At 38.1% G+C, this 27,820-nt stretch overlaps 1 protein-coding gene across 1 annotated transcript; it reads left to right on the forward strand.

Moving 5' to 3' along the window:
- Positions 1-86: 86 nt before the first annotated feature.
- On the forward strand, positions 87-27,641 carry NUS1 (NUS1 dehydrodolichyl diphosphate synthase subunit). The gene is made up of 5 exons (XM_081139708.1): positions 87-692; positions 15,969-16,094; positions 16,949-17,098; positions 21,435-21,534; positions 24,907-27,641. Exons 1-5 carry the CDS (start codon positions 281-283, stop codon positions 24,995-24,997), a joined length of 879 nt encoding a protein of 292 aa, XP_080995834.1. The 5' UTR covers positions 87-280; the 3' UTR covers positions 24,998-27,641.
- The last annotated feature ends 179 nt before the right edge of the window (positions 27,642-27,820 follow it).

Consider the following 27,820-nt stretch of genomic DNA (forward strand, 5'->3'; position numbering starts at 1 on the left):
CTCCCTCGCGGCGCCGGGCCCGGCCGGTTCTTGGAACCCAGAAGCCACGTCCGAGTTCCACGCCGACCAATCAGGACCGTCTGTGCGCTGGCGGGGGCGGGGCTGCCCAGGCAGGAGGAAGATGGCGGCGGGGGCGAGGTGAGGTGTTGGCGGTGGAGAGGGGCTCGGGCGCCGGGGACGGGGGGACGCGGAACCATGGCCCGCGGCGGCCGCAGGGGTAGATAAGACGCCGTCGCGCCGCGGGTGTGGGAGGGCAGGGGCAGCCTGGCGCCGCGGGAGTATGACGGGGCTGTACGAGCTGGTGTGGCGGGTGCTGCACGCTTTGCTCTGCCTGCTCCGCACGTTCACCTACTGGCTCCGCGTTCGGTTCGGCACCTGGAACTGGATCTGGCGGCGCTGCTGCCGCGCCGCCTCCGCCGCGGTCCTAGCGCCACTTGGCTTCACGCTCCGCAAGCCCCCGGCTGCTGGCAGGAACCACCGGCAGCACCGGCACCGAGGGGGGCCGGGCCCCGGCGCCACCCACCCCCGGCTGCGCTGGCGTGCGGACGGCCGTTCCCTGGAGAAGCTGCCGGTGCACATGGGCCTGGTGATCACCGAGGAGGAGCAGGAGACCAGCTTCTCGGACATCGCAAGCCTCGTGGTGTGGTGTATGGCCGTGGGCATCTCCTACATCAGCGTCTACGACCACCAAGGTGAGGCCGGGCGCGGGGAGGGGCCGGGTGGCTGGGGCCGCGGGGACCCCGGTCCCGCAGGTGTAGCCGGGGGCACAGCGCTCACCGCGCACCGCTCACCGCCCACGGCGTCCCTCAAGTGCAAATTACAGTGCTAACACTTTCGAGGAAGAGTAAGCTGTCCTGAACACCCACCAAGTCCCTGAATTAGATTCAATAACTGTCTGTACGTTTTTAAAATAGTTCTTATTCATAATGCCCCAGGAAGGTAAGTGGTATTTGTATACCTTTGTTTCACAAGTGAGGGAGCGGAGTATCCACAACATTCACTGACTTGTCCAAAGTCACAAAGGTAGTAATAGAAGTTTTAGCTGCCTGTGCTTTTCTACACATTTGCCCTTGTATTACACGACAGTGTTTCTTCAGAGAGGTTCAGGACACTGATCTTAGGTCAAAGTCAAGCTATGGGGGATTTATGCTTGAGCTGAGTGGTTGGGGCCAGTAGGCTTTTGAACTGAGCTTATGAAAAGTATGTGAGAGACTGGATAGAGAGAAAAGAAAACTGTCCCCTGTCTTGGGAGGTCTGGGATGGAGCCTTGATCCTCAGTGGCCCACACTGTGTTTGACACTAACTGTCTTCTCATAGTTTTGATTGAGGGAATTTTCACCATAGGGAATTTTTGTAAACACTTATCAGGTGGCTGCAAACCTAAAGCACCGTGCTAGGCACTGTCCTTGGAATCTTACATTTAATTCCATGGACTCTGGGGCTTGCATGGACTAGGCATATATATACTCACATAGGTGACATGGTCAATAGCAAGAAATGTTGGGAGTAAGGAACTACTGTGAAAAGGGAGAAGAGAAACTCTGAATGGAGGAACTTGAGAAGTTCATGCAGAAAGATGAGATTTAAGCAGGACATGTCAGAATGAGTAGGAGAAAAGTTTGAGGAATGCTCAAATTGTCATGTTTGGGTTTCAATCAAATCGTGAAGGCAGTGGAATTTCCTTAAAGATTTGGTGAAAGAATGATTTAGTAGTATTGGTATGAAGGACAGAAACCAATGTTTTACTTTGTTCAGTAACTTAAACTACAGATTTTATTCTCTATTCAATAACTTAAATTTCACGGAAGCTACAACTTGATTTTAATCTTTAAATCTTTTAAGCTAGGTAGGTTTAAGTGTGGGTTGTGGGTTTTTTTTTCTTCTTCCCCAGAAAGGGTGGGTTGAGATCTGGGTAACTCTTACAGGGTGTTTGAATAATGTTTGATTGATTATAACATTTCTTGCATCCAGCAAGTAATATGGTGACTATGTAGCCTGTCATCATCAAATGATGACTTGCACTGTAGGGTAAAGTTGAACATACTCATGGGTCAGCGTTTCATGGAACTTGCCAAAGAACTCTGCAGAGGAATAGAAATGATGAGAGTGTTAGGAGGCCACCCAGTCTTTGCTGAAAGCAATGCAACAGATAAATGCATTGCCTGGAGAAACAAAATAAGTGAAACAGATATGGAAATTAGTTGAATCCTTTAAGTTTAAGCAATGTGGTGAATTGACTTAAAAGTGAATCACTCTATCCAGGTGATTCTTTTAAAGCAAGGGCCATTTACCTTCTAGTAGGAAAGGAAAATGTAGAATTAACTAGTTTAACTTGGGTGACTGCCTGCTAGTGCAGGTTATAATATTGCCACACTTCCTTGTTCCCGAAATTCCTGTTATTGAATTGCTAATTGAATTCAGAAGTATCCTGTGTCATTCACTAACAGAAAACCATTGGTAATGAAAAGGAAGAAGTGAAGCTAAGTTCTGACTGACAACAAAAAGGAGGTTTACAGAGCATTTTCAGTGAATGAACTGAGAGCACTCTGTGTCCTAATATAAAAGTTGTTTTAGTTATTTCTTAAGGGGTAAGGAATAATTTCATTGTCTAAAATAAGAGACTTTCCCTGCTGGCCAATGTGACTCAGTTGTTGAGAGTCCTCTTATGCACCTGGTCAGGGTACATACCCAGGTTGTGGGTTCAAATCCTATTTTGGGGGGGGTGTGCTGGAGGCAACCAATGGGTGTTTCTATCTTGTATTGATGTTTCTCTTCCTCTCTCTCTAAAATCAGTAATTTATAAAAAACATTGAATAAAATAAATAAAATAAGAGACTTTCCATTTACCCATTCTTGGTTTTTATTGATTTGATGGGGTCTTTCATACATTCATTTACCAGGTGACAATTGAATATCTATTAAGTACCAGACACTGTTCCAGACAAGAGTATTTAGCAGTTAACAAAACAGACAAAAGTCCCTATGTTCATGGAACTTAAATTTTAGTGGAAGTCTGACAAATACTATAAATGAGCAAAATATGTAGTGTATTAGATTATAAGTATAATGAAGAAAACTGTCCCAGGGAAGGGGGATAAAATGTTGAAAATCAGTGGTGGAGATGGGGTGGAGTTTTAAGTGGAGTGGCTTAGGAAAGCCACAGTGACTTTTTCCCCCCTTATAATGCTTTATTTAATAATTTCAAATGTTTCCATATGACAGCATATTAAAGGCAATCAGTGACAGATTAATTTTATTTTGGATCAAAACTTTGAAAAACTGCCTCCTACTCCACTACTTTGCAAAATTCAATGCTAAATATTTATAAAATGTACTACAACGCCAGCCTGCTCTGATGTAGAAATGATAGCTGTGTATTCTTGGAATTCTCTAACGAGCAGTCTTCCACTCACAATGAGTATGGTCCTGAAAGGTGTAAGGGAGCAAGGCATGTGGATATATGAGAAGAGTTGTACTTTTCAGGGGAAGTATAGATTCTAAAGCTTTACTCAGTTTTCCCTAGCAAACTTTTATTTCAGCTATTTCTATATAGATATTTAACTTAGAAAAAAATTCTAATGCCGTATTTATTGAGTACCTTCCATGATATAAAGCACTGGGATACAAAGAAGTATAAGAAATGGTGTCTCTTAAGGAGTTTACACTCAAATTAGGGATATTTACTAAAATTTATTACAAGCAAATATATAAATACTAGTGGCAGGTTTTTAAATGAATATTTATTCTGATTATAATTGCTCTAAATTATATTTAGTCCTTAGACTAAAAAATCCATTGATATTTCCCGTGGTTTGACTCCTGCCAGCAAACTGATCCTTTTCATCTGCCTGCAATATTACTTGATTATAATAATTTCTGCCAGTAATTCTTTTATGCTTCACAAATTAGAATAGTTTTCTCAGGAATTTCTTAAGCTCAGAATTCTAGTATGGAGGGAGACTAAGCTGTTTTTTCTACATGATTATAATTCAAGAAATTGGGATGGTATAAAAATTGGAGTTTGGGGCTTTTGGTTGAATAGCCACAGGGGTGCTATGCTTGCCTAGGTCTCACCTCAAATATCCCTAGATCCAGGGTATCTGGATATGTATTATTATCTTCAGTGGTGGAACCTGTTCATATTGCCCAGCTCTACTGGTGCCCTGCTGGGAACCTTGCTGCAGGGCAGTATTTTCAAAACAAGGACCATCTGTGAGTGAGTCATTGGGGATTCTTGTAAGAAATACAGATTCAGCACCGTGATTGATCAGACTAAATTAGGGAACGGGACCTGAGCAACTCTGTTTTTATCAAATGATCTTTATGATGCATTTGTATCCTAAAGTGTGACCCTAACACAAATCTCCCTGTTACTTGTCTTACATCGAATTATTCATCCTTCATTTTTTTTTTTCGTGAGTGAGGATAATCGGGGTGGGTCTTAATATTACTTAGGATAAGTTTGATCTAGACTATGGTATTGACTTCTATGTGAGAATCGGTAGAAGACAAAAGAAATCCATTTTGTAGCTCTTTTTAGTGTCACTTCCATAGTGGTGTCTTACAAAATGTTTTTGGGCGTACAGAATGTTCACCCACTGCAGAGATCTGCTCGGTGTGCAGCCAACTGTCCCAATTTGTTTCCCAGTATTCGTATACCTCTGCTCCCTCCATAATTCGGTTACTTGATGTTCCTTCCTCCTGAAGTGTTCTCTTCTCCTTTTCCTGGTAAATGCCTATCTACCTGTCAGAAGGGTATTATTGATCCTTGTAAGTCCATCCTAACTGTCACCTCTTAGGTAGTCGTTCTCTACTATTTTTTTCCTAATCTTGTTCTATCTATCCTTGAATCTCCTTAGAACTTTGTACATCTCTAAAGGTCCTTCTGTTCTCTATTTTGTAAAGTTTTGGTGTATGTATGTGTGCCTGAATTTTCTTCCTAGAGTCTAAGCTCCTCAGATGCTATCAATCCTCATTTTTGTTTCTGCTACAGAGTGTAGCTAGTGCTGCGCATGTAGTCAGTATGTATTTCTTGAATTGAAAGGAAGACTGCATTTTCTGTAATAAGAATAGTGAGCTGAGTTATAAGTTGTTTCTCAACACAAATTCTACCCAGAAGCCTTAAAATAATGGAGGAAAATGAACATAGCTTTTTCCTTATTTATTTGGCACACTGACACATGCTGTTGGCAGATATGATTTTATTAAGTTTTATTTTTCTTATTTTGAAATACAGAGTTGCCGGAAGTATTAAAAGTCGAAATATAAATGAGAATTACATTTTAATATACCGAACAATGCAAACTAGTGTACCTGGCTTCCCTTATTGGGTAACTCATGTAAAGGAGCATTCTATTTCTAATTTTTACCTATGCATGATTCACTTCTAGCACAGAATTTCACACTTATCTTAGCATTCTGGAATGTCCTCTGCTCCTTTTTCTGCCAAAGGGCCAGCTCCTTGTTGGGAGGCTGTCAGAGTCTTGTGTGTCCATTCTGATTAGCACCTCCTAGATGGCCTCTCTCGACTGTTCCACCACTAGTTTTGCTGTCTTTGGAAGGTTCTAACTTTTGAAGTGGCCTCATTCTCTCAGTAGCCTTCTGTTTTACCATACTACTTGATCAATGTATGAAAATAAACTTTTACTTAATGGCAATAATTACTCTGCTGAACGCTTCCTACGTACCAGATACTATGCAAAGAGGTACGTTAAATCACTAGCAGTTTTACACATTGAGAAACTGAGACTTAGAAAGCAATACCTCATATCTAGCAAGGAGCAGATCTAGAATTTGAACCAGACTTTATTCCAAAGCTTTTACTTAACTATTATTGGTAAGACTTTTACTGGTAAGAGAAGATGACCACAATGCAATCACTTTTATTATTCCTTATTATGTAAGGTCATCTGAGAACCTTGGTAAAGTGGCATTATCTACAGATGATAGAAATGATTGGTAAAATATATTTAAAGGCAGATAGAATTTTCTTCATACCACTATTGTAAATGTTCATCCTGTGAGTCATAGGAATCACTTTCCTTTTTTAATCAGATAAATTTAACTTTATGGAGCTCCTGCTCTGTATTAAACTACTTATTTGTCAGGTGAGCAGAGTCTTTGAAGATAGTTGCATTTATTTATTTATTTATTTATTTATTTATTTATTTATTATTTATTATTTTTAAAAAATATATCTTTATTGATTTCAGAGAGAGGAAGGGAGAGGGAGAGAGAGAGAGAGATAGAAACATCAATGATGAGTCATTGATCGGCTGCAGCCCACAACCCAGGCATGTGCCCTGACCCGGAATTGAACCCCGATCACCTGGGTCCTAGGTCGACGCTCAACCACTGAGCCACGCCCGGCTGGGCGATAGTTGCATTTTTTAAGTGTGCAACCAGAGACAGAAAGCCCACGAGGCTTGTTCATTTTACACATTTCTTCTGCCAAAGAGCTGGGACTGAAAACCCAGCACTCATCCTGCTATACAATGCCATCATTACACATTTCTGTTCCATTGCTACATGCTAGTTCCAGTATAATTGTTTTCTATGAGGTATCCTGGGGCGCCCTTGAAGTAAAGCTATTTAATGGATTATAAGATTTATTTTGTTACGACTACTTAATTCATCTAAAATTTTAATTGCAGTTTTTTAATTTTATCTTAAATAATTGCTTTATATAATATATGTTTTCCTCTCTGAAGTTCGCCTCCAGTAGTGTTATAATTTGGTTGTTAGAGAATTAAATGAGGGTAACCACTAGGTAACTTCCATGGATGTCCAGTTTAAAAAGAAGAAAAGTAGGCTGCTTCAATGACTGCACTTATTTACAAAGATTACTTTGATTCTGTAGTTGGAGAGATGCTTTGTTAACTAAGAGATTTTATTTCAGTGTTTATCTCACTTTTCTCCCCTTTGCTTCCCTTGTCCTTATAAATACTTGATGTTAGATGTATTTAAGGGATACAGATAAGATTTGCTGATTGAACACTTGTCTAATTAAATTCCTTGTTACTTGGTGTTACGTTGAAAAAATATTAGGTCATGGCTTTATGACCTGGTTAATGTGTAGATGCCATAGTATGGTATAGGTAGTCTAGATATTGAAACCAATATCATTCTAAAATATCATTTTAACTAATATACTAGAGACTTTTAAAGGCTCCAGTAAGGTACCCGAATACCGTATATAATCAAATAGGTGGATAGGGTATACTTAATTCCCTCTCTTTGAAATATTTTGTCTACAGGCTTCTGTGATATCACATATGGCTGGATTTCTTCCCATCTCATTGCCTGTTTCTTTTGAGCCTTATATCTGGCTTCTCATTTGCTCCACTTCTAAATGTTGGGATGTCCTAGAGTTTTGTGCTGTTTGTATGTGCTTGTCTTTTTGTTGTTTGCTTTGTCTTCTAGATCAGGGCTCCACAAACATTTTCTTAAAGGGTCAGCTAGAAAATATTTTAGGTTTAGTGGGCTATATGGTCCCTGTTTCAACTACTCAACTCTGCTGGTGTAGCCAGAAAGCAGCCATGTGGCTGTGTCCTACTAGCAGTAGTTTGTTGACCTCTGCCTTGCTCTCAGTTTTTCCTATCTCACTAAATACTACTACATCCCAACCATTGCTCAAACTATAAACTTAGATGTTATACGTAAGTCTTTTTCTACATCATGTTCCACCTGCAGTCTTTCAACAGGCCTGCTTGGTCTTACTGCTAGAAAATATCTGAAGTTTTTTACTTGTTTTGGTACTTCATTGCAGCCACCCAAGGTTGAATTACTATCTTTTGCCTGGATTATTGCTCTAGTCTCCTGGTTGTCTTCCTTTCTATTCTGGCCCCTATACTGGACCACCCCTCCCCCTTATTGTGGGGATCCATTCTAACACCCCCTGAAACTGCAGATAGTACTAAACCCTATATATATATTTTAATATGCATACAGCCGTGTCACTTAACAACGGGGATATGTTACGAGAAATGTGTCATTAGTCATCTCATCACTGTATAAACATCGTAGAGTGTACCAACACAAATATAGATGGTATAGCCTACTACACATCTAGGCTAAATGGTATGGACTATTGCTCCTGGACTACAGACCTGTACAGCATGCTACTGTACTGAATACTGTAGGAAATGGCAACACAGTGGAAAGTATTTGTATATCTAAATATACCTAAGCAGAAAAGATGCAGTAAAAATTCAGTATAAAAGAGAAAGTGTGTATGTGTGTGTATACCTGGGGCAGGAAGAGGATTAGAGGGAGGTTCCCTTTGAAGGAGAGTGGATGTCAGGAGGAAGGAGAACAGATGAAAGAGACCCAGAGAGAGAAAGCTTGAGAGGAGAAAGAAGGGGGAGAGAGAGGAACTGGAAGGGGAGGAAAGAAAAAGAGAAATGGAGGGAAGGGAAGGGAATGTGTGTTCAGGAGTGTGTGTGCTTGTGTCTCTGCAGGGATTGGCAGGGCATGCTCCTGGGCTCCCCACCTGGCCAGCTCCTGGCCCGCTCCTGGCCCCTAGTCATGAGTAGATACCGGGGCTGGATGGCGTGCCGAGTCTCCTTTTTTATTTAAACTAGCCAGAGCAGCTAAATTCAACATCTTGGTAAGGTCCAGCCTTTTCTTTCAGCATCGCAATCAAACTTTTTGCTTATAATCTGTTTTAGGCTATGGGACTACCATTTTATATGTGGTCTGTCGTTAATTAAAACATCATTAACCAGTGCATTACTGTACATACCTGTGATAAAGTTTAATTTATAAGTTAGGCACAGTAAGGGATTAATAAAAAGAACTAATAATGAAATAGAATAATAACCCTATACTGAAATGAAGATTATGTGAATGTGGTCTCTTTCTCTGATAACTTATCTGGTAACCTTGACAACTGCTAGGTGACTAACAGTATGGATAGGCTGGACAAAGGGATGATTTACAGTTGTGGGCAGATGGAATGGGATGCCTTGAGATGTCATGCTACTCAGAAAGGTAGCAATTTAAAATTTATGAATTATTTATTTCTGGAATTTTTCATTGAGTATTTTCAGACCATGGTTTACTGCAGATAACTGAAACACAGAAAGCAAAACCATGGGTAAAAGGGACTACTGTATAATCCATTCTTCACCTACCAGCAAAGTGATTTTTTTGGATAACATTATTCAAACTATGAACCTTCAATCACTGGCTTCTTATTGTACTTGAAATGTTTTCTGAGCTCATTACCAAAGCTCACAGACCCCTTCAGGTTAAGACCTTTGCCTACATCTCTGATAATTCCCCTCTTTGCACTTAATTTCTGTGCTCACCAGTTACATTGGCATTTTTCTTTTTCTTGAATATTGTGAAAACCTAAATGCTAAGGGAATATGTGTGGTATCTTTAATGGTAATGATTTCAGCTGAGGAAGTATTGATTTTTATATTTTAAGAGCTGAACAAAATCAGTAAGGCCTTTCCTGTTAAAAATGCAATTGTTAAAATAATCATGAGATTAGCACCAAGGAAGGATTCATGTTATACAAGTGAAAAAAGCAGGATACAGAATTGCATGATCACGTATGCAGGACTGCACATGCATGTGGACAAAGACTAGGAAATATTAAAACTAGAAGTAGTTGTGTTATAATGGTAAAGTGGATGGATGATTAGGGGACATTCCTTTATTTTCTAAACTCTGAACATCTTACATAGTTTTTAATATTAGAATTTAAGAGAGGTATTTTTTAGAATATAAAAAGAACTACATTTGGCCCTCAAAGTATATAGTGTTTATTAGGGAATGTCAAAAACATTGTAGCCTTTCTAAGGCCCAGCTTTCCTAGCCTAATATTTTATTCTTTCATGGAAACTGTAGATTTTTGTGGTTGTGTGCATGTGTGTGCTTTAAATATTTTTGGCTCTTCCATATTATCTTTTCTATATATATTTCCACATAGTTTATACTTGGGAAATTGAGAGAGCAACAAAACATAATGTAAAATTCTTTAAATCATTTTTGCAAAAATTTAATTTATAGTCCCAAGACATTCTTAAAGAATTATCTGTTAGCCCTGGGGAACCTTTTTCAAAAGATACCTTTCATTTGTGAAAAGGTCAGTTTTATTTTATGAAGTTTAACTTTTTTGAGGGGAGAATTCAAAATTTAATAGTAAACTGGATTCATCATTCTTTATCTGTGTTAGAAATAGTCACTGAACTGAATAATTAAAAACCAGGAGACCTGGATTTCACGCTAAACTCTTAAGACTCTTGACCAAGGGTAATTGCTTGACCTTTATGGGTCTTATTTCCTCATCTATAAAAGGATGGGATGGAATAATGCTTGTAGCTCATTACTATATAATTCTGTAAAACACAGTTTTCTAAAAAATCTGAGCATTTGCATGTTTTTCCTCTTAGATCATTTATTCCTGAATGAATGTAGTCTCAGCCTCCTTTTACATAAAATGACTTCTGTGATAGTTTCTTTACTTTAATCATATCATTTTGGCTTTAGTTTAGATTCTATGAAAGCAAACAAGATGAATTATGATATGAGAAAAGGAATCTTCACATAAACTTAGTATTGTTAGAGGAATTGCCTGTCTCAGTCCAATGCACACTTACATCTTGTCGCATTTCTTGTGTATCATGTAAAGTGTGTATGTGGACTTTAAATCCTGAAGAAAGCTGTAAGGTTGTAATCTTGCTTATGTGTAAGTGAGATAAGTACCGTAATATAATCAGATTTCTGGATGGGGGTCAGGCTATGACGTATCAGGAGTCATCTTGCTGATAATCTGTTTTATCTGTGAATTTAGCATTTCTCAGGCACTATACTTTTTTAAATTTCATCTCCTTATCCAAATCAGCCAAGACAAACGTTCTATTTAAAATAACTTTATGAAAGCCTTTATAAAAGATACTTTTTAACTATGTCTCTGAGTGATATTCCTCCTTTTTAACAGAATTTCTGTCTGTGTGCAATAAGGAAGTATCTGCTTTTGTTGTGAGAAGTTCCCGGAAATTTAAAAAAAAAATTCCATTCAGTGACATGTTCATTTAGGTTTTGCTGTTGTTAGGTGACATTTTGTGCACCGATAATTCAGTTTATTAAATAAACATTGAACTCCTGCTATGTGGAAGGTGCCCTAGGGGAAAAGAGATGAGTTAGACAAGTTCACAACAAAGTACAGTTTAGTGGGTGGGGGTTGGGGTTAAACTGTAACTGTAATAAAATGTACAATATTGGCCTGTTAAGGAGTGTAAACAAAATGTGTGTATTTGGAGGGGGTGAGAGTCAGGAGGAATGGGGCACATCTGGCTGGTGGATTGAGGATAAGTGACATTTCAGCTGGCCTGTGAAGAATTAGTAGAATTTTACAGGTGTGGGGCTGCATAGGTAACATAACAAAGGTTCACAGTTGGTGTCACTTCCTGTGTTTTTGGAGAAATAGAAGGCAATCTAACTTGCTGGCAATATGGTACTATAGAGAAATAGAAAGATTAATTTATTTCATAAGTATAAATTATTTCCCACCAAGTATGGAAGCATAGGCTGGAATGTTAATGTTGATCTGAGCAGCTTGTTCTTAATACATTCAGTATTTGGGGAGCCATTGACGATAATAAAGTTGGAATATGCCAGGATTGAAGATGTACCCAGAGAAGATTAATCTTGTAGTCAGTCTAGCAATACATGAGAAGGGGCAGGAAAGATGCATTAGAAGGTGGTTGTAATATTATAAAGACGATTGTTGTTTGAAACAGTGGGGACAATGTGTTATCAGAGAATTGCATGAATTGCCCTTTTCCGTTAGTAGTGAGAGTGAGATTCTTGGGGTGCCGCTGGAATAAGAATTTCCCCAGTCCACCACGGGACAGTAAGATGTGGTAGAAAGCTTTATTAGATGGTATTATATCCCTCAGGTTGCAAAGTCCCATTTCCCTTAAACCAGCCGTGGGAACAGTGCAGTTGGGGATCCAGCAGAGCTAAAAGCAAAGCCAGTGTTCAGTTTCCATTCCAAAGTGGAGCAAAGACAGTCCCGTGTAGCATCAGACTAGTTATAGTCCATTAGTCCATTTTGTGTGGGGTTCACATGGCCCTGAGCCATGTGGACAATGCAGGAGTGTGAGAACACCTCCCTGCAACAGGAGTCCCAAGAGAGCAAGAGAGGGGAACTCCTTTGTTCTAGAGCTTCTGTAGCTCAAATCATTTTGCACTTGGAGTGACCACGCCTATTCTGGCTCTCAGGTGTGACTGACAGGTAATCATCTTCCCTACGTCACCCAGACCTTATTATGGGCATGCCTATAATATTTGGCCTTCCCTTTGTTCCTTTCCAGTTAATTAATAACTGGGCTAAATACAATGATGTCAGATGGACAAGAGGAAATGGGTACAGGAAGCATTGCTGTAGAAGAGTATGTGGATTCTGCATATTCATAGGGGACTGAAGAGGTGGTGGTGATATGCTAGAAAGTAGAGAAGATGCCTGGGGTGACTGGGCAAGTAGTGATGCTTTTATTAGAAAAAGAACAAGAAGAAGGGCTAAGCTTTTCTTTTATTTATTAGTTATATAAACAGCAGTTAAGATTTTAAATCACCTGTTTTCCCACCACCCTTCTATATTTACTGTTTTCATATTGCCTTTTCTCTTCCAGGCCTTGTCCCTAAATGCATACAAGTTTCACTCTCTCCTTTTTTTTTAACTTGATGTAATACAAGGGCTTTAAAATATAAACTGCTGTATTTTAGATGTGTTCATTTTCAGATGCTTACAGAACTTTTGGGTAGGGTTAGATGTTTGAATGAACTGGAAATGATAGGAACCAAATGCTAATCCCGTTTTTACTTAAAATTTTAATGTTTTGTTCATGGATGTTTTGCATTAATTTATTGTTTATCTTAATTACTGAGCTTTGGGCAACCCCTTAAATTTTGCATCACTTATCTTACCCTGTCCTGGTCTGGAGTGGTTTTAAAATCCTATGAGTAACTAGGGTCAGAGAAGGAGGAGTGCTTGGGCAGAAAGAGAAGACTGACATAGGGACAGGGACTGGGACTGGATGGGGGATGGGAGGGTGTTGGAAAGAGGAAAAGCATGTAGTGCAAATTGAGAAGGGGCCGTTCAAGGAGCTGATTGAAAGGTGAACAGGGAGAGGACATTCAGACAAGCTTGAATGAGGATAGGATTTTGGGAAGGAAGCAGGGTGGTCAGTGTTAATGCTTCAGAAATGTTGAGAAGGAAAGAATAAAGGCACAAGTGTGGACCATTTTGCTGATGAAGAGTGTCATCATTGTACTGGAGAGAGCAAGTTTCTGAAAAGCTTTCCCATTTTAATCTGGATGGGAAGGTAAATAGATTTATTTAACATTTTATTTTTAATAAACTTATGTCCTGGCAGTAGTGTTGTAGAAATTTGATGTTTTTAAATTTTGAAATTTGTATGCCTTCCACAATTTATAACTACGATATAGACCAAAGTGTGGTCTAAGTTTTTTTTATTTTTTTGCATAGGAAATTGGAAACCCAGCAACCGTTGTAAGCCTGTATCAAAAGTTTATATGCTATTTTTGTGTAATACATGTGAATTTTATTATTGACTTGAGGCTAATGATTATATTCTATACACCTGTGTTACTAAACAAGCATTACTGTTCTAAACAGTGCTAGTCAAATAGCTCCTGAGTTGATGTTGGTGTTAAGGTGGTGAGCATAGTTGCCTTCCAAATAGCTCCTGATATAAATCACTTTCCTTAAGAATTTTCTTTGTGTTTGGGAATATATTTGTTGTGTTTAATCTTGATCTGGACATAGTTGTTACAAAATATTCTCCTTTATCTTTCCCAGCTGAGAGTCTTAATGATTGTGGTCTTTGTTAGGGAGCGACATTCTTAGCCCTCTGCTCTTCTCCATGCATACTCCGTTACCTTTGGAAATTATGTTTATTATTTCTTCTGTGTGTCGCTCTTGCCTTAAGGAGGATGACTCCTGAATGTATATTTACATCCCCGTCTCCGTTTTTGTTATGCTACCTTTCCATCCTCACACCTAGAAAATTCTCCTAATTCTTCAGGGGCCAGCTGAAAAGCCGCTTAGCCCTAAAGAGGCCTTTCCCAGTCCCCCAGCCAGTCTCTGACTTGTCATCTTCTTTTAGTAGATGTTTATTTGTTGAGTGTCTTCTGTACCAGGCACTATGCTGGCTCCCAGTAAAAAAAACAGGTAAGATTGCTACCCATGTGGTACTCACATGACAACCTCTTTTGAACATTGTTCCCCCATGTCTCTTAATTACTTTTACAATAAACTCTTATCCAAATATTCTATCATCAGCTATGTAAAAGTAAACTTTTTTCCTTCAAACCAGTTCTCTTTGTAAAATTTCTCTACTTAAAACAAAGAGATGTTCTCATTTTCTAATACCAGGGATTAAAGCCATGGAAATGTCTGCGTTCATCTCTAAATTAAAGTCATCTCTTTATTCTATCAATTCTTCCTTTGTAGTGAATCCTTTTCCATTGCTTTATCAAAATATGTATAGACTTCTGCAGTAGTCTGCTTACTGGCCTTCTCTGTACTGTTACCAGGTTAATTTTCTTGAAGAAATAGATTTCCACACATTCCACATTGCTCAGAAATTGTTGGTTACCCATTGAGCAGACAAAATGAAATAAAAATTAGGACTGCCCCCTTGCCCCTTTTCTCAGATCCTTTGCACCGGCAGCATTTGTCTGTCTTTTGAGCATTCCATGTTTTTTCTTAAGCATTTTCTCCATCTAAATGTCCTTTCCATTTTCTTCTTTCAAGTGTTGCTTATTTTTTAAAGCCTTTTACCTACCAATGGAGACTGCTTTTGTCTTTGAACTGCTATTACATGTATACTACCAAGTTGGTATTTATATAAAGCATATTAAGCAGCTTCTGTGCTATTTTTATATATTTACTATGTTCTCTCTCCCAGTTAATCTTTGAACTCTTTTAAAATCATATCTGACTGAGAGGAACACTTGGTAAAGGCCAAAAAAGCAATGGCCACTAGAAGGTAGACTTCTCTGAAAATAACCAAAACTTGTCATTTGTTTTTAGTTAGGGCTCTTTATATTAGCTTTATGTTAAAGGTATGTCACATCGTTCCTTCATCCTTCTCGATGGCATGATAAATTTTTAACTTTCCTGTGCATGGTTGGAGAATCAGATCAGTTTTACATGGCATATGTCCATACTTCGTTGAATTTTCTTTTTCAAATTTTATTGATTGATTGATATTTTTAGAGAGACAGAGAGGGAGGGAGAGGGAAAGAACCATTGATTTGTTGTTCCATTTATTTCTGCACTCTGGTTGATTCTGGCCTGTTCCCTGACCAGGGATCAAACCCTCAACCTTGGCATATGGGGATGATGCTCTAATCAACTGAACTACCTGGCCAGGGCTGAATTTACTAAATTTTGTTAGTGTTATCTATTTTCTACTTTTTACATAATTCATATTGGCCCCTCTACCATTAAAAAAACTAATCAAATTGAGGTTATAGTTTTGAATATGCATAGTAAATCTGCAAGGAAATTATATGAGGCTAGGAATTTGGAAGATAGGTACTGTAGACCACTGCTGCAGTTTATAAATTCTTGGACGAGACCCTTGAGGACATTTGGTCTCAGTTTCATAATCTGTAAATAAAGTTGTTGAGTAAATCTCTTAAAATTTCTTTCTAGGTCTAAATTTCTATCATATTTATATTGATACCACATAGTTACCTCTGTTTTGTTTTGTTTTGGACATTAGCCTGAAGCTAGGTTCTTATGTTAACCAAGTTCTATTGTTATAATTTCCTTTCAGAATTCTAGTTTAGAATTAGTCATCACTACATTTCGCATTTGTTCAGTTCTGGATCCAGCATTGTTTTCACAGCAAATATACACTATTTATTAAAGAGGATAAATTACCCTATTTGGGATTTACTTGTTGTGTTTTTTTTAAAAGGTATTTTCAAAAGAAATAATTCCAGATTGATGGATGAAATTTTAAAACAGCAGCAGGAACTTCTGGGCTTAGATTGCTCCAAATACTCAACAGAGTTTGCAAATAGTAATGACAAAGATGATCAAGGTAAGCCTGAATATTAGGTTGAATATCTAACACAAGCAGACATGTTTTATGGTTCAAGGCAAATTCTGTCACTTGTTCATTTAATCATTCATTTCACCCTGTTAGCCTTTATTGTCACCATTTTTAATCATCAGATTTAGACTTTATTAAGTTTGTTAATAATTTTCAGAAAAAGGTAAAATCATCACTTTCATAGATATTAAAAAATAAACATGTTAAAGATTTTATTTAACTCATAAGCCACCAGGAACCAGGCAGATTTTCTAACTTGTTCAAAATAGAATCCAAAGAGTGAACACATTTCTAGATTAGGAATGTTGAAATGGTTTTTATGTGGGGTTGGCGGGAATCTCTTTAGACAAGAATTTGGCATTGCTATCATTATCTAGAATCCTGTCAGTTGTAAAATATCTTGGATAGAATCATAAATTTGATAAGGTGGGTATGTGTTATAGACAATACATCTATTAAAAGACATTTTTTGTCTTTGATCCTTTGTTACTACTAACTAATATAATTGTAGATGCTGTTTTAGACTTACAGAAATTGTAATTTACCCTATAATTAAAATTCCTATTTGCCAGAGGATTTATTCGCAGGTATAAGGTCATTTTGAGTACTTTACAAAGAAGGCAGTATATAAATACATACACAAATGTGATGTGTGTGGGTCCTTTCAGAGGAAAGTAAGCTTAAGTATGTTTTGATATGGAAATTGAAGGGCTTAAATGATTCTTGTGTCCTTTAAGAAATGTACCTTTATTTGGGTCTGAACTTAATATATCTTGAAACTGATTTTGAAATATATCTGGAAGAGGGTGTTTTTATAATGTCTTGTTTGTGTTTTCCTCCAGTTTTAAATTGCCAATCGGCAGTGAAGGTCCTGTCTGCAGAAGATGGAAAAGCAGATATTGTGCGAGCTGCTCAGGAATTTTGCCAGTTAGTAGCCCAGCAGCAAAAGAAATCCACAGATTTGGATGTGCATATGTTAGACAGTTTACTTAGTAAGTCATACATATTTGTTTTTAGTTTTTTCCCTTAAATACAGTATGAAGAAGAATATCTAGGTTTCCTTTCACATTTTAAAGCCTGATTTTGTTGTTTTTGTTGTTGTTATAAGTGTTGTTTCTGAAGTTTAAGATCCTATGTGAAAAAGGTTTTGAGATAACAAAATTTGTAGTCAACTCACTTGCATGAGGACTTACTGGTAAAGGAGGGGACCTAAGAGGATTTTGGGGCAGGGAGTGATGGATATTCTTAAAAAGAGGACTTCTGCTTGTTACCCTTCCATCCTCTGGGATGTTTTTCTATACCAACGATGAATTTTCTAATTCACCAACTGGGTGTCCAACAATTTATTTTAATTCTAATACTAAGTACCCACAGTTAGATTCTACCAGGTCTCAGTCATGCAAGACCACTCTCACTTCAGATGCTAGTTGCAGTTCTCTGACCACCTGTACTTCAGATCAACCATCTATAAATAGGTGTTCCCATGACTCCCTCCTAAGGTTTGATAATTTGCCAAAATGGCTCACAGAACTCAGGAAGGCAGCTATGTTTATCCATTTGTTACAAAGGATACAACTCAGGAAAAGCCAAATATAAGAGGTATACAGGGCAAGGTTGTGGCGGGGAGTTGGGGAGTTAATGCACCTCTGGTATAGGTATCAGGTAGCCATGCTCTCTTTGGGTACACCACTTTCATTGTGTTTACCAACCTGGAAAGTTCTCCAAATCCTGTCCTGTAGGGGGTTATGGAAGCTCTATTACCTGGGCACCATTGATTAAATCATGAGCCATTATTGATTGAGCTCAGTCTCCAGCCCCTCTCTCCTACCTGGAGGTTGGTGGCTGAAAGTTATAAGCCTCTAATCACATGGTTAAATTCCTCTGGTAATTGGCCCCTATCCTGAAGCTATCTAGGGGCCTACCAAGAGTTACCTTATTAACAAACTCTGCTGTGGTTGAAAGGGGCTTATGAATAACAAAAGATACTCTCGTTACCCCTATCACTCTGGAAATGCCTAGGGTTTTAGGAGCTCTGTGCCAGGAAACTGGGACAAGACCAAATATGTATATTTTTTTATTATACTATAATATCACACCCCCCCCCCTTTCCTTTTAGTTTGAACTCTATTAAGTTTGAACTTAATAGTTATTTAGGAAGCAGTCCCAAGAATGTAATCTTCCTGTCATCCATGACTCCTTTTTTAGGGTTCCTTCTATTACGATATACCAATCATACCACTCTATTTGTCCTTTCATACCAAATACAGCATTTTATTTTTTTCTTCAGCTGTTTATATAAAGGCCTTCAGTTTGCGTATTCTCTCTAGAGCTCCCGAGGAACTTTTGGCCTTCACTTTATAGTCCCCCTTTTTGGAGCATTGTCCTTGACCCTGTTGAAGAAAGGCAATAGTTATAACAAGTGCATGTTCACTGATAACTTCTACACAGCCATACAATTTTAGATGTACATTTTTGTTCATTCACATACTTTCTGTCTTACTCATTTATTTTGGAGAAGTGCGAAAGTATTGAGCCCAGGTGTTGTCTTCAAGAGTTGTAGACCGATGATAAATGAAAATGCGCACAATCTGTAAGTTAACTCATTAACTTCACAGAAGAAAGCCCTCGGAATAACTCACCTCAAAAGTTCTCTTGTGACTGCAGTAACCTCTCCTCTTCTACCCCCAGCATGAGGCAGCTACTGACCTGTTTTGTGACTATAGTTTAGCTTTTCCTAGAAATTTTATATAAATAGAATCATATAATATATAGCCTTTATGACTTGTGTTTACTCAGCATATTTTTGAAGATCATTCATATTGTATGTGTTAGTAATTCATTATTTTTTATTGGTGAATAGTACTTTATTTTATGGATATACTACATTTTGTTGATGTCATTTGGTTTGTTTGAGTAATGCTGTTATGATCATTCATGTACAAGTCTTTATGTGGACATGCTTTTCTCTTTCTTAGGTAGATAACTTATTATGAAATTGCTAGATTGTGTGGTGAGTGAATGTTTAACTTTTAAGAAACTGCCAACTGTTTTCCAAAGAGGCTGTACCATTTTACATCTCACCAGCAAAGTAAAAGACTCTAGATTCTCCACATCTTGGACAAGACATAGTATTGGTTAGGCTTGTTCTTTTCTTTTCTTTTCTTTTCTTTTCTTTTCTTTTCTTTTCTTTTCTTTTCTTTTCTTTTCTTTTCTTTTCTTTTCTTCTTTTCTTTCCTTTTTCCTTTTTCCTTTTTCTTATTCTTATTTTTTTAACCATTCTAGTAGGTGTGTAATAAATAGTATCTCATTGTGGTTGAATTTACATTTTTTCCTAATGATTAATGATATTGAGCATTTTTCACATGCTTTTTCTCATTTGTTCAAATCTTTTGCCTATTTTTAATGGGTTGTTGGCTTATTGAATTCTAAGAGGTCTTTACATATTCTTGGTATAAATCTTTTATACTAAGATAAGATATGGCTTACCTTTCCTTTTTCTTAATGGTTTTATTTAACTTTTATGAAATCCAATTTATCAATTTTTCTTCTGTGGATCATGCTTTTGGGGTCATATCTAAGAAATTTTTGCCTAATTAAAGTCACAATTATTTTTTCCTATGTTTTTTCTAGAATTTTTATAGCTTTAGCTGTTAGATTTAAATATGTAATCCATTTTGACCCAGCTTTTTGAATGGTGTGAGGTTTAGGATGCCAGTTTTTCTTCTACCACCATTTATTGAACAGACTAACCTTTTCCCCTTTTACTGTGGCTCCTTCATTGAAAATCAGTTTATCGTAAGTCTGTGAGTTTATTTCTGGGCTTTCTATTCTCTTCCGTTGGCCTATATTCTTTTCTTATAATTCTACACTTCCTTGGTTCCTGTACCCTACTATAGTAAGCTTTGAAATCAGGTAGTGTATATCTTTAAACTTTGATATTTTTTTCAAAGTTTATTTTTTGCTACTTGGGGTCCTTTGCATTTTCATATACATTTTAGGGTCAGCTTGTCAATCCCTTTGAGTGTGACACTTTGAGCTAACAAAACCATAGGTTTTCACCATTGCCCCCTCCTTCCTGCTGACAACCTCCAATTCTAAACTGGGTCCATATCTTTTGGCTACAAGCAGCAAACCTGCTAGTTTTTGCTGTCAGTCCTGTGCTGGTAAAACTATGGTTTTCTCCAACTGATTGCAGGTAGAGGTATGAGCATTGGGAGCATTCCCAGGCAGAAAGGCCAAAGATTCTTACCATTCTTAAGCTGAAACTCTAGCTGGTACTCCTTTGTTTTGTTTTTTTAAAGAATAAAAATTTCCTTCTGGTTAATATCCAGTGCCCTTAAGTGATTGGTTTTGTCCAATTTTTGAGAGGATTTATCACCTTCTTCATAACACTATTACCTGTTAGTCCCTTCTTGTTATTATTATTTTTTAATAAAGTATTTGCTTTTTCATCAGGCAGAGGAATATGTGTTCTTTTACTTAGTCCATTCACTCTGCCAACATGGACTTTTAAAGACACTCTGTTATGAAAATAATTCTTTATTACTACTGGGTGCCATCTAATGTAGTCTCCTTATTTAACAAGTGAAGGAACTAAGCCCTGGAGAGCTTGTGTGACAAGAAAGCTAGGGGCAGAACTGAGGTTATTAGAAAACGTTGGGTCCTGTGTCTCTTGGATTGTAGCATGTTTTCTCTTATACCAGTGACTTTTATTTTAAAATTTATCTTACAGCAGCTCAGATATCTTTATCCCCTTTTTTTCTCAAGCCAGGCTGTAAAGCAAAAAACGGCCATGTCTTTGTCTCCTTTTCCCCTTCTAGGGAGCTTGGGCTCTGGGGAACATTGAAAACATTTGTACGGTATAGTTGGGAGTTGGTGTTTCTGGTTCCTTAGTTATAAAATAAGGGTATGGGGGTAGAAAGAAGAGTAGTTACTTTTTAAGTTTCTTCTCATTTGAAGTTATTTAACTCTGACCAGAAAAGCATTTGTTTCCTTAAAGCAGTGTGGTTCCCAGGATGCTGTGAGAACACTTGAGACTTGAAAGATAGATGGGATTTGGGGGATGCTAGTAGGTTTAGGGTGGGAATTGGGTTACCCTTCTTTATCAGGTAATCAATACAGTTAAATGAACTTTACAGAAAACTTCTACATTTGGAGATAACATAGATATTAAAGTATATGTTGGGCAGTGGGATGAGGGTATGGATACGTAAGTCTGAAGAGAACTAATAAAGCACAAGAAGCCGATCTGAGGAACAGGGTTTTCCCCTGGTCATTTTATTTGTAAGCAGTGCATGTTAAGTTCGTGTGTATTTCTTTCTTTTCAAGGTTCAAATGGTTTTCCTGATCCTGATGTAGTATTGAAGTTTGGTCCTGTGGAGAGCACATTAGGCTTTCTTCCCTGGCACATCAGATTGACTGAGATTATGTAAGTAATTAAAAATGTACTGACTTTGCTTCAATTCAGCAAGAGTTTCTGGGGCCCAGCACTGTACCAGGTTTAGTGGGAATTCCCAAAAAATTATAATGCTGAATTCTTTCCCTCAGGTATTTCATAGTATCAGTGGTAAAATAAAGACATATAAATGCTCAGACACAGAGAGAGTATGGTTGTGCAAATGTTTGGTATTGACACCAGTTATCATAGGAGATCAGGAGTGAGAAATCTCTGTAGGCCAGAGCTGTTGACTATATAGAAAGGATGTGATTTGATCTGGAGTATGTAAAATGGGTAGAATTTTTGTAACTAGAGAAAAAGAAGTGTAGGGGATGGGCAGGGGAAAAAAGAAAAGCAGGTGTGCAGGGCAGTGAACACCACGTTTTAGTGATATAGTGAGGGGACTGGCCACACCAGAACAGGGGGTTAGTATTAGATAGTGTGAGGTGAAATAAAATAATTTGGGGGTGTAGATGTTGGGAACGCTTTAAATACCAGCAGAAGGAATGTGTATAATTGTTTGGACTGGCAGAAGGAAACCATTGAGCCGGTGGATAATGCCGGAATGGTGATCTTGGAAGATTTGTTTGGCAACCGTGGAATAGAATAGATTGGATCTGGGAAAGAATGAGGTAAAACACAAGTGAAGGGACCATAGCTATACTTTAGGGGAGAATACAGTGAAGAGAATGAAATTGCTTATTTCGAGCAGCTTGGTAAGCTTTTTGTATAAAGGGTCAGGTAGTAAATATTTTAGGCCTTGCGGGGTCTTGCAATGACTCCTCTGTTGCAGCTGCTCAACATTGGCTAGTAACAACCACAGGCCACCTGTGAACAACTGTGTTTGAGTGCACTCTGATAAAACTTTATGTATAAAAACAGGTCTTCGCTCCTGGGCTGTATTTGTCAACAGCTGATTTAAAATAAAGGAGAGACTTAGGAGCCTTAAAATATATTTAAATTCTACGTTTTAGGAGGAAAATACTACAAATTTTATCTCTCATGAGAACTACCTATCAAGTATAATTGCAGGCCTAGCACTTCACTAATTGTGAAAATAGAGAAGAAATTAAATGACTCCTCTAAGTTTAAGCCTAAGTGACCAGGTGAATTACGGTGTTATTGAGAGAAATGGAAAAGCCAAGGGAACATTGATTTTTGAAGGGGAGATGTTGAATTCAGGAATAAGCTGATTTTGAGGCCATAGTCTGTTCATATGGAAACATGTAGGAGGGCAGAAGAAAGTGTAGAATTGGTGCTTGGATGAAAAGTCAGGCTAAAGATGAACATGTGGGGAGTGTCAGTATCTTGGAAGTAGAAGTAGTGAGCCTTGAGAATACAGGACCTCTCTAAAGTGTACACAGAGGAGCGCAGTACCAAGGGGTCAAATGCTTCAGCTCGGGGCCTGGAGGGGAAAGGTGTCAAAGAGGCAGAAAAGAGCATGTAGTATGTTAGAGTCAGAAAGGGCTATAGATCATCTGATGCAGCCTCCTCATTTTACAGGCGAGGAAAGTAGGGAAGAGACATCACTCAGGCTTGTCTCAAAGTGGAATTAGAACTCAAATCTCCAGACTCTGGGTTTCCTTAGGGAGGTATATATTTCTCTTGTCTATTTTTCTCTAGAGCTTTCCAAGTCATTTTGGGTGCCTTTCAGGTGAGATCCAAAAAGGTAACAGTGCCACTTTGTGACATTGGGAGTAGTTTGGAAGGAAGAGTGTGTCTTAAAACAAATCTTGGTTAGAATCTTTGCTATGCAGCTCAGTAACATGACTTTGGAAACCTATTTAAACTTCTCTATATTTGTAAAATGGGCAGTTAGACACAGAGTTGAGAATTTAAATCTGATAATGGACACCAGATACTTAGCACGTAACAGGCTTTCTCATGGATCTCTGTACATATGTCTGGTGTAGCTCTGTATTATATTGAGGTTTGCTCTGTATTTGTCTCTTGTCCACCAGACCGCAAGCATCCTGATGGCAGGAAAAATGTCTTAATCATAATACGGAGAAGAAGGGTGGGGCCCTGACAAAGCTGAGCAGGAAATAATACCACTACTTCTGAGGCACTGCGGGTGGTGGTGCTACGTGCTTCTTGAGGAGTGACAGGAATGAGACTGTTGATAAAGGGCAAAATGAGGAAGATGTAGGAAAGTGGGTAGTTTGCGGAGGACACTTGAAGCAAGCATTAGCAAGAAGAATCATTCCATTTGTCCTTTGAGGATATCATTCCAGTAGAGTGAAGAAGATAGAAGGTCGCTAGCAGAGATTATTAAGGGGGAAGGAAGTGAAGTGGGGACAGATTAAATGTCAGTTACAGCTCAGAGCTGGGGTCTGGGGAAGGAAGGATGAAGTGTGGCCAGAGAGAACACGGGCAGGCGGTTCGCTCATGGTAGGCTCCTTGAATCCTTTTCGTGGTGCGTGTGACTGGAATTCTGAGTGTGGCTCTCATACAATAACCAGGTGTTTGGCTCTCATACCTCTTGGAATTTCCAAAGCATCACCATAAAGCTGTATAGAGGTTTTTAAAAAGATGTTAATTATTGAAAATTATTTAAGTGTTTAAAATATTTAAAGGGGAGCCTTGTCCGGGTGGCTTGATTGGTTGGAACGTCATCCCATACACCAAAGAGGGTTGTGGGTTTGATTCCCGGTCAGGGTGCGTATGGGAGGCAGCTGGCCAATGTCTGTCTGTCTCTCTCTCCGTTCTCCCTCTCTCTCTGCCCGCTCTCCCTTTCTTCCCCTCCTTCTCCCTCTCCTTCTTCTTTCTAAAAAAATCAGTAAAACATATTCTCAGGTGAGGATTTAAAAAAAACAAAACACTTAAAGGGGGACCCTCCGGCTGTGTGCTCACTCTGCCTTTAAAGCCCTCCCCTTCACACTGCCATTGACCCCTTGAGCAGCCGGAGTGGTGGAGATAGACACTGCTCATTTATGGTTACTCCCCACATGGCTTCAGCCTGTCATGGTGCAGGGATGCTGTGCTCCTCAGCCAATGCCAGGTCTTGAAAGGCTTTCAGAAACATTTCAGGTAGTACTGGCTTTCCTCTGACAGAAAGCTCTTGAAGTAAGTTTGACTGAAATCCTGTATAAATAGATCTCCAGTTTTGCATTAATCCAACTTATGCTTTCAGAGGTTCTGAACCTCTCACTACAAGTTGCTTTTCTCTGGTGGAATGAGATTATTTTTTACTTGAACTGTTGCACAGTTAACAATCATTTAATAGAAATGGTTTACATTCTCTATGCTTATAGTTTACTTTCTTCTGTCCTTAAACTCTTTTTGGTCATTACCCTTCTGGTTCCCCCTTCAAATCATAGTATGTCATCTAATTGCTTCTTTCCCCCTGTGCTTCCTTTTCAGCTCTTTGCCTTCCCACCTAAACATCAGATATGAGGACTTTTTCTCTGCCCTTCGTCAGTATGCAGCATGTGAACAGCGTCTGGGAAAGTAGCCATCACTGGTTGCATAATTTGATTTCAGGCTTTTGGAGAAAAGGACACAAGTGACTCTGATGTTTACAAAGCACCTATGAAACCCTGTACACACCTAGTTCATAATCCTTATAATTTATCAACAAACACAAAAAAGTGTCTTACTTGAGAGTAAGTATGTGTGAGTGTGTGTGTGTGCGCATGCGTGTGTGTATGGAAATAAACTTATAAATGGGAAGTATTGGAGAAGGAAATACATGGACTTGCTCCTTTGAGCAAATAGCAGTAATGTTAGAGGAGCTGAAATTTCAGTTTTAAAGCCTTCAGCCCCAACTATTTCCCTGTTTTTGTAGGGAGATGAGTGGGTGTTTAGAGCTATTGGATTGTTATTTTGGGGGGAGGGGAATACTTTTTTTCAGTCTTTCCTGGTGACCAAACTTTAATTTTTAAGAATAATATATTGACTTATTAAATGGAAGCATTCTGAGTTTGAGGGATTTCCAGAGGAATGAGTTCCATGTTGCTCACATGTTAAAAACTTGCTCAACATTGAAGCAGAAGGAATACCTGTTTCCAGATACCCGTCCATTTCATCTCATCGTTATTGTCAGACAATGTGACTGGAGAGTGTTGATCTGGTGTCTTTGTTCTGGGTTGTGAAGACCACTTTAAGAAGAACTCTCACTACACTGAAATGCAGAAATTAAAAAATTTAAGTATTAGGCAGTTCATAAAAGGTAAAGAAGTTGTAATCTGAAAAGTAAAGGGGGAAAGTTTCATAAAAAAGGACAGAGTTTGGATTTTCATTTTTGTTTGATGGACAGTGTGCTGCATAGTATCCAAAGTTACTTAAAAAATATTTCCATTAACTATGTTTATTTAAAATAAGCATTTGAGGGAAATTACAAGGCAGCTCTTTTCCTCAAAAGTAACCTGTTCCTTTTTGGAATCGCATTTAGGACCATGTTAATACCCAGGGTTTTTGCTCAGTAAATCCTGATGGTGACTTTGTATAAAAGATCTTTAAGTGAGATTGAGGCCTGCGTAGGTAATAAAACATTACCAAAGTCTACAAAGTAATTTAATTTTACATGTTCTCTTTCATGACAGAGAACAGCACTGGTTCTGTTATTTTTTTAAATGAATAAGTGATTTTTTGGTAGGTGTTTAATATTTCTTTCCTCACTGCTGATCCTTAGACAGAAACCATTCTTTATATTTGATGGACTGTTTTCAGAAAAATCTTATCAACAGATGTATAAGAGTTATCTAAAATTGTACGTTTAGAATGGAGAAGTTTAAATACTAGGTTTCAGAAGTCTGAAAAATGACAGAGAAGACTGGATTTGGAAAGCAAGGTCTGGACTTGCTTGTCAGAATCTGAAGGTATGAAGAATAAACGTTTCAACTTTGGATTTCAAAACCCCATTTATGATTTTAAAATTATACTTGAAATAAAATGTTTAAACTAAATTTTGGTTTAGTGATATTACTTTGCACTTCATAGTTCTTTTGAACATTGCAAGACTTTTTTTTTTTTAAGTCAGTTTATTGCTGAAAGTTTTGTGTGAAGCTACAGCATATCTCTAAACTTTACTAGAGAATTTTTTATTTCTGTTCCCCTGTACTGTGATTCATGTTGTATTGAGGCTTTTTTTGGCCTAAGTTTAAGATTGAATTTATGCCTTTTATAAACATGTCATTTTTTAAACATTTGGAATGTGTATAGCTTTAATGAATTAAATGTAATCAGCCCAATTGAAGTGAAGAAATTTTATGTTAAAATGAAATTAGTCAAATAAATTACCCGCTGGGATATAGCCAAAGTCACTAAAGGTTTCATAGTTTATTTTCTTCCATTTTGTAGCAGTGTAGTGTCGCACATCAGAGTGAATCTTTAACCTGTGACCCGAGTCTATTTTCGTCCTAAGGGAAGACCCGTGAAACAAGTTGCTAAGGATTCTGAATTCAGATATAGGCATTCCAGATCCTTCTCCTCACTGGTACAATCTCCACAATTTGAATGGCATCGGTCATTCTGGAATTTCTGCCAAAATTAGCACTAGTTACTCATCATTGGGGCTCCGTTTGCACTCCCAAGAACTGATTATTTTAAAGAAAGGTGTTGTTTGTCTTTATAGCTATTGAAGGATATTGTCTTTAAGTTGTTTCCTCCTGACAGTACCCATAATGGAAAAATTACCAAGACCTACATTGTAGATGGCAGCTCAGGTGGAGCATAGCAAAAAGTCAGAGAGTTTGAATTCCAGTCCCAATTCTGGTTTTGTTTTGTTTCTTAAAAATGATTAGTTACAAAGTTTGAAAGCTGGTGTTGATGCGAATAGCAAATTGTGGTATATTGTGACTAAGGCTTAATGCCTAAGAGAGGGTGGTATTGTTAATAAACAGTGCCAAACACACTGTGCATATCTACAAATTAATCTTTGAATGTATGTTACTTGATAGCTCTCTCCTCTTGTGTGATGGTACCGTGCAGTCAAATCTTTGTGATGTTTTATATGGCTGTAGACTTTGGTGACATGTAAATAATGTGTAAAGCAAGTTTTTATGATTAAGGAATCAAATTTATTGAATTTTATGACCGAAAGTTGAAAGTTAACATGTATGAACAAAAACAATAAAAGAATATACTCTTTTCATGAACTATAGTGTTATGTGAATGCTACATTTATTCTAAACATGTAGGACTTGCAGAAATGTAATTAGAAACTCCTATGACTAGATAGCAATACTATTTTTTTAGATGATATATTCTTGATTGAAATATATTCTCAGTTTTACCAGGTTAAACATTTGGAATCTTATAATGTTATTTGCTTTTT

This window comes from Miniopterus schreibersii (genome assembly GCF_964146895.1).
Source record: "Miniopterus schreibersii genome assembly, chromosome: 6".
In the NCBI taxonomy this organism is placed as follows: domain Eukaryota; kingdom Metazoa; phylum Chordata; class Mammalia; order Chiroptera; family Miniopteridae; genus Miniopterus; species Miniopterus schreibersii.

What these genes read in the sequence shown, in the direction of transcription:
- NUS1 (XM_081139708.1), top strand. Translation starts at nt 281, where the DNA reads ATGACGGGGCTGTACGAGCTGGTGTGGCGGGTGCTGCACGCTTTGCTC. An exon ending in TAATGACAAAGATGATCAAG is followed by an intron (nt 16,095 to 16,948) that starts GTAAGCCTGAAT and finishes GTTTTCCTCCAG; the next exon opens with TTTTAAATTGCCAATCGGCA. An exon ending in TATGTTAGACAGTTTACTTA is followed by an intron (nt 17,099 to 21,434) that starts GTAAGTCATACA and finishes TTTCTTTTCAAG; the next exon opens with GTTCAAATGGTTTTCCTGAT.